Here is a 7,347-nt window from a genome sequence, read left to right on the forward strand (position 1 = left end):
AAAGGGGGTTCCAAACTTAACCACAAAATTCTTGTCCTTAGAATGAAGCTTAGACATACCATGAACAATCATGGAAATCTCATCTCATTTGGGTCACCATCCTCCTTAGCCTTGACTACCTTACAAATTTAGAAGAAACCCTAGCTCCCCCTCCCCTACTCTCACACACCATCTCTAGACTATCCTTTCTTGGATGAGTATTTGGTAGATATTTTAGATTTGTTTGTTGAGTCTCCTGTTGTATATTTGGGAGACATACATGAAGTATTTTCTCTCCTCTTTGATTATAATTTGAGCGCTTTTGTTGATTCATCTCTAGATATTGATGTGTTTCCACCTTTGTCACATTCCTTGGTTGAGTTTGATGATAAATCTATGGTCGCTTATTCAAATTATTGAAAATCCCTACTCAATTTTCAGAGACTTCTATGGTGAGACTTCTTCCTTCTCATGTCATCATGGATATGGAGTTTCTTCTACAGGCACCATTGAATTTTTTTCTTCCCAAGGGGAGACATATTGTTTGTTGGCATTGGAATTCTTTTTGGTTTCTGACATGTTTAAGTGGTTTTGAGGATACTTCATTATGAGGGAGCAATCTTGTCTGTATCTTTCCCTTCATTGGAGGGGTGATTGTATTGTGTTTTTGTGATGGATGTCATCCTTGAGGGGTATTGTGGAGACCTCCATTCATCACTTCATGATTTGCATATCTCTTTTTTGGAGAGGATTTATGTCCCATGAGGTTTTCTCCTTTTCTCTATTTTTAAGAGATTAGTTGTACATGGGTACGTAATATGGCCTAGTTGTTGGGACCCATCATCATATCATATTGCATATTGTGTATTTTTCTTCCTTTGTTGCACTTAAGGTGTGGTGTTAGAGTAAATATTATTTACTGTAGCTTAAGCTCCAATTAGGTAGATATTAGTTGGAGATATTTTTCCATAGCAAGTCAAATTATGATATTGCTAGAAGGATTTAACTGTGTAGCAAATGGAGTTGCAAGCTGAGAAGTTAACCTTGGAGAAAACTCCATGGTTAAGCACACTCAAGTTGGAGTAGTACTAGGATGGGTGACCTCCTGGGAAGTCCCAATGCTTCACCTATGTGAGCATCACCTAGATATAATGAGTGCTAAGTGTACCAATCATTCTCATGAGAGATGGGTACTTGTGAACCACCACTAATGAATCATGGGTCAATGAGATTGACTCAAAAATTATACAATTAAATCCCAATAGCAATATCATAGATATTAGTTGTCATATCATATTTCCTAGTCTGCATTAATACTTGTGTCAGGTAGTTGAGTCTACATACTCCTACCTAACCTTGTATCTCATTGAGACAATTGTCTCTTTTTGTACTCTCCTTTTTTGTTGGCTCTTACATAATATAAGGAAGGATATTGTACATAGTTTATTTTCTCAACTCAATATATCTTTCTTCATGAATATTATTATTCTATCTACTATGGAAGTTCATGCATTTGTGATATTAGCTTGGGATCTTTGCTCCAACACAAACCAACCCAAGACCTCCCATATGAAGCAGGAGAGAAAATGCCATGCAAAGTTGGTCTACCCTCAAGAGAAAAAATATGAATCAACCTCAATCTTCTCAACATAGTAGACTGAAAGAACAATAAAAGAGGAAGAGCCTAGGGGACTAAGGATAAAACCCCAAAATTGGTTCTAGGAGACACCTCAAGTAGATAGATACCCCAAGAAGTAAACCAATAGGTTTAGTGTAGAGGAAAACAATCGAAGAAGGGTATATAGGGGAAGCCTCCATGCCTAGGACCTGCTGTCCAAGACCTACAAAGAAATTTGTGTTGACAAAAGTAAAATAGTGTCAATAGGAAAGAGCCTCTTAGCTCCCACAACTAGGGAAACACCCTTTCAGCACAGAGCAACTAATATAGTTGCACAAAATAGAATGGTTTTCACACAAGGATAGTAGGAAAACCCACAAAGGAGAGATGCCCAGTCTAAGTCTAAAATTTGATCTACCACCATCGCCACTGTCTTCCCCTTTGGCTCCATCACCTAAGGTTTCACCTCCTCCTACTCTCTCCATTTTCAATTCCAACCATAACGTTGTCATGTGAACATTATAATATATTTTACTATTTGTTTACCTTAAATTTATATAATATTTATATCCAATTTATTTAATACTATCTTGTAAGTTAGTAATAAATTATAAATTAAAGTAAAATCTGATTTAAAAAAGAATTTAAATTAAATTTTAAACTAACATATTATCTATAATTATTAAATTTTTTTTTTTTTGAATAAATGTGTGAGTATCTATTAATATTTAAAATTATACATATTCAAAAAAATGATGAGCAGATACAAGATCACACCCTAGAATTCACATGGACATAGCCTGGAAAACTAGCAGTAGCAACACAAAAAGCTGCTATAGAGGAGGCGGTCCCAATCACTGGTTTAATCCATACATCAACAGAATCTAGAGTAATATCAGAAATGAACCACCCCTCATTAGTTTTATATTCTTCATCTTTCTTATCTCTGTTTCATTTTGAATCAGAAAATTCGCCAAAATCAAGCAAAGACACCATTTAGAAGATTCAGGTGCTACCCAACCACCATTTCCACCAGTCGGCAGCCCCACACTACTCGAAGGCCACCCTAGGGGAAGGCGAGGTAGAGTGGCCTCTAGTTGAATCACCGTTGGGCAAGGAAACTTGTAGAGTATCAAAAACCTAAAATTATGCTTGGTGGACCAAGATTCACCGGCTAAATGGTTATTGACTAATCGCTTAGGAATCTGATTGTTCAATTCTAATATGCGACCCAAGAGAGACGGATCACGATGGAACACCACATAACCACGGAATAGAATCGATTCGCTTAGCATTAGCGTGAAGTAAAATTATTGTTCTCTTAGACTCACTCACCTGAATAAGATAGGTTTTAAGAACATTAAGACCAAGTCAAAATAATTGAACCACATTTCTGCTATCTGAATGAGCTAATCTCATTGACTTCGACTGCGAAGGCGGCCTATGTTCTCTGATTTATTCATTAGCAAATGCATTTGTATTTTCATCACAATTAACCTCTCAAGCTGTGACTTCCACAACAATGGGGAGGATTCATTGCAACTCTCTGGTTTTAATATACACAATCTTGATTTTACGAGTCTTTCATGTTGCTGGCTCCACCGCTGTTGGTGACACAGTTAACATTGTTGCCATTCTTGATGTGAGTACACCCGCAGGAAAGGCGGCCAATACGTCTTTACACTTTGCTCTCCAAGATGTTAACGACGAGGCAGCTAATGGTACTCGCCTCAACCTCACAATTCAAGAATCTCGAGGATTTGTTGGAAACGGTGAGAACATAACCTAAACAGTTTCGACGGTTTTTTATTCTTCGAGCTCTTTTCTTTTTTCAGATGATTTTGTGTCTTCTTATCAAATTAGTTATTTAATCCTCACAATAAATTCGTTTGGGAAAATTTTCACACAGTTCTGCAAGTATTCAGAAGTGAGGTTGCGGCAATCCTGGTGGAGGACCCTAAGATTTCAAAGCTTTTGGCCCCTGTAGCGGAAGAAGTTCACGTACCAATCCTGTCAATCAGCAGTGCGCACGGTTTTGGAACTACAAGTGCCTCCACATATTTGCTTTCCACATTTCCTAGTCGTTATGACGATATGAACGCCACAGCAGCCATAGCAGCCTACTTTAAGTGGAAGTCAGTGGTCGTGATGTATGAGGACGATGAATTCTGGTTAAATGGTGTATACCAATTGACAGAGGCGCTGCAGGAGTTTCAGCAGGACGCGGTAAACAACAGGACAACAATTTCAAGGACAACAGCGCTTTCTTGTGCTTCAAGTCGAGACAAAATTTGGGAAACCTTAGTGGATTTGAATAACACAAGTGGTGTTAGGGCTTTCATTGTGCACACGAGTGTTGATGTGGCTCTTAACATGTTTTTCATAGCACAACAGTTAGGCATGATGGATAAAAGCTATGTCTGGCTTGTCACGGACTCTGTTGCTTCCTTTTTGGATTCTCTGCCTCCTTCTATCCAAACATTGCAAGGAATTGTGGGAGTTAAAAGCGTTGCAACACCCCAATTCACAGAATTGCGGGAGAGGCTGCAGCTCAACGCTTCAGAAGATGGCATCAACCGAATCGGGATACAAGCGTACAGTTCCCTTAAGCTCATTGCAAGGGCAGTTGCTGCCTTGCATTCACAGGACATAGAGATTGGATATGATGGACAAATTCCCCAGAATGTCACGGATTTCCCTGGCTCGACGATGGTTTTAAAAGGAGGCGAATTGCTTCGTGAGAAGATTGGCCAGTTAGAAATTGGTGCTGTTGACAAGAATTTAAAAATTCGTGAGTATGAGATAATTAACGTGGTGGGAAAAAGTTACAAAACAGTTGGGTTTTGGAAAACAGACACCGGGCGGCTTCAATCCGCAGGCAAAGAAGAAAATAAGCTGGGAAGTATCATCTGGCCTGGCGATAGCACACAAGTTCCCAATGGGTACAAAAAACTTGTAATTGGAAAGCTCATACAGAGCATTTCTTCTGATTATATTGAGTTCATCGGCCGGATTTCAGGCTACACGAATGACACATTTGAGGCTGCCATAGACACGCTCCCGTACAATCTGCCTTTCGTTTACAAGGCCTTCGAGAATCACAACTCAAATGTCTCTAACTACGATGCACTTGTATCCGAGTTAGTCGATGGAAATGTAATTCCCCACAATCCCTCTCCACTTCTTGATGATTTAGGGTTTCCTATTTTAGAATGTGTATATTGCTTAATAGAAACTAATTATGAGGCTATATGTTTGATTGTGTAGACATTCGATGCAGTGGTGGGGGACTCGACAATTTTGTGGAACCGTTCTTTGTATGTTGATTTCACCCAGCCATACACCCAAATGGGTCTGCTGTTGATGGTACCATTGAAAAAAGCAAGAGGGCAGACGTGGACGTTTCTCTATCCATTCAATACAGGGTTGTGGGTTATAGCGGGGACATTCTTCGTCTTCACTGCGTTCCTTCTGTGGCTCATGGAATATCAGGACAACCATGAATTCCAAGGCGGAGTTATCCAAGAAGTAGTAACTTCATTGACGTAAGAATACATATTGCTATATTATTATTACAAATCTTCAAGTGATTGCAATTTTATATCGCATGTGAATTGGGCTCCTATATTTCTCTTAGGACGAGATTCTTAAATTACCTTGTATTATGTGCAGATTGTCCGCCTCTGCCTTCGTATTCGTTCACAGTAAGTATTTCTTAAATTCATGATTTCACCATATTTAAGGATATACAAAGATGTACTCAATGACTCTCTTTCCTTGACAAGCTCAACTACTTTATCATTTCATGTTCTTGTAAATCAAGATTCCCTAGGAGCAAATCCTCGGAGGGATTCGCAGATGCTTGCTTCATCATTTTGTATTCTCTTATATCAAGATTCTGATGTTTCTCAATTCACCTAATGATGCCAATCATCTTGTGGATCTTTGATGACATACAGGAGAGGAGGTGAGGAGTACTCTGGGCAAGGGAATACTAGCTACGTGGCTCTTCATCGCTCTAATATTGAACAACAGCTACACTGCACATCTCACCTCTATTCTGACAGTACAGAGATGGGTTCCTACCATTACAAAAATGGAGAGCCTCACCACAAGCAATGTTAAAGTGGGTTACCAGAATAATTCATTTGTTAAAAATTATCTCACAGGTAATCTGAAAATACCTCAAGATAGACTAGTGCCTTTGGGAAATACCTATGATTACGTGCAAAAGCTAACGAGTGAGGAAGTGGGTGCCATAGTGGATGAGAGCCTATATGTTCAAATAGTGAAATCTCTCTACCCATGTGCAAAATTCGAAGTTGTCGATCAAGGATACTTCGACACAGGACGCTTGGGATTTGTAAGCAATTTCTCCATATCCCACTTCACCCTACAGTTTATTTCTCTATATAGAAATAGATTCTCAGTTTTGAACTTTACATGTTTGTGACAGTTTTTTCGCAAAGGGTCACCATTTTTATTAGATATGTCTAAAGCGGTGCTCAACACATCGGAGCAGCATTTCACGGTACAGAGTATACGCAACAAATGGTTTGGCGAAACAACGCGGTGTCCAGATATGGAGAGAGGGATTGAGTCCAGCAATACTCCCATTACTCCAGCCAATCTATGGATTCTTTTCGTTCTCACCGCATCCGTCTATGCTATTGCAGCGTTGATTCATATCGGCCGAAAGTTCCATCCGAGTCGGCAGAATTTGGGTGCAACCCAAACACAATTTTTTAACGCATTCAATGATGAAGGCCAAATCTTACAGCTTACCAGGGGCCCCGCCCCCATGTAAATCCAACGCTGATAACGCGGATTGTGAAAAACCCACAGTTTTGAAGTCAATTTCAAGGCGTGTACAATTTGTTTATTTCCTCCATTTCCTGAAGCCATCGTTGTATTGATATAAAATCTAGTTGACTACGTGTTGCATGTTGTGACTTATTTTTTTAATAAAGCTTAATAATGTTAACAATTTTTTTGCGTATCATGTTAATTGTTGTAGTTTAGGCAGTAATATGTTGACAAGGGTTATATAGTTAATTAAATGTTATTTGGTATAATATTTTTCTGTATTTATCATTTGGTCACGAACTATATTATCATAGGATTATTATTATTTTATATGTTTTTATATTATAGTAACTAGAGTTTTTTAAGATGAAATTTAATTATAAGATATCATGAGAAGTTTAATACTTTAAAAAAGTTTTAAGTGATTTATGAAAAGGGATGTATTTTATTTTCTTCTAGAATTTCTTTCATGAATTTTAGAGTATTATAATAAGATTGGAAAAAAAAATCCATCTTGAGCTAGCTTCTTGTTTAGAAATTGTACATTTCTTGAGAAGATAGTCATATTTGAGTCCCATCTTGCATGAAGGGGCCTACTAGTTTTGTAACCATGTATAGCTAAGTATGATAGTACACAATTTTTTTAATTAAAAAGAATTAAGATTTTAGCCCAACAACTTGGAGCTTACATCTTTACAAAGTGACTCACCAATGCAACCTATAAATAAATGTACAATGGACCCTCAACCACATTGTAGAAAAATCAAGAGTTGAACCCATGATCTAGGCTACCTAAAGCGTACATTCATATTTGAATTTTAAACTTTGGATATAGGTGGGAATCTAGTTTAGATAAAGCTCAATAAGGATGGTTGCCCATATAGTTTTAAATTTTATGGGTCTTGAGAGTTATTCCCTTATGAGGTTCATGAGATAACTTGAAT

General features: G+C 38.0%; 1 protein-coding gene across 1 annotated transcript; it reads left to right on the forward strand.

The window, feature by feature from the left end:
• Nucleotides 1–2,993: 2,993 nt before the first annotated feature.
• LOC131037018 (glutamate receptor 3.5) lies at nt 2,994–6,544 on the forward strand. The gene is made up of 6 exons (XM_057969042.2): nt 2,994–3,369; nt 3,507–4,753; nt 4,865–5,142; nt 5,270–5,301; nt 5,557–5,960; nt 6,054–6,544. Exons 1-6 carry the CDS (start codon nt 3,120–3,122, stop codon nt 6,402–6,404), a joined length of 2,562 nt encoding a protein of 853 aa, XP_057825025.1. The 5' UTR covers nt 2,994–3,119; the 3' UTR covers nt 6,405–6,544.
• The last annotated feature ends 803 nt before the right edge of the window (nt 6,545–7,347 follow it).

This window comes from Cryptomeria japonica, chromosome 8 (assembly GCF_030272615.1).
Source record: "Cryptomeria japonica chromosome 8, Sugi_1.0, whole genome shotgun sequence".
In the NCBI taxonomy this organism is placed as follows: Eukaryota; Viridiplantae; Streptophyta; class Pinopsida; order Cupressales; family Cupressaceae; genus Cryptomeria; species Cryptomeria japonica.

What these genes read in the sequence shown, in the direction of transcription:
- LOC131037018 (XM_057969042.2), top strand. Translation starts at nt 3,120, where the DNA reads ATGGGGAGGATTCATTGCAACTCTCTGGTTTTAATATACACAATCTTG. An exon ending in TCGAGGATTTGTTGGAAACG is followed by an intron (nt 3,370 to 3,506) that starts GTGAGAACATAA and finishes ATTTTCACACAG; the next exon opens with TTCTGCAAGTATTCAGAAGT. An exon ending in ACACAGGACGCTTGGGATTT is followed by an intron (nt 5,961 to 6,053) that starts GTAAGCAATTTC and finishes TGTTTGTGACAG; the next exon opens with TTTTTTCGCAAAGGGTCACC.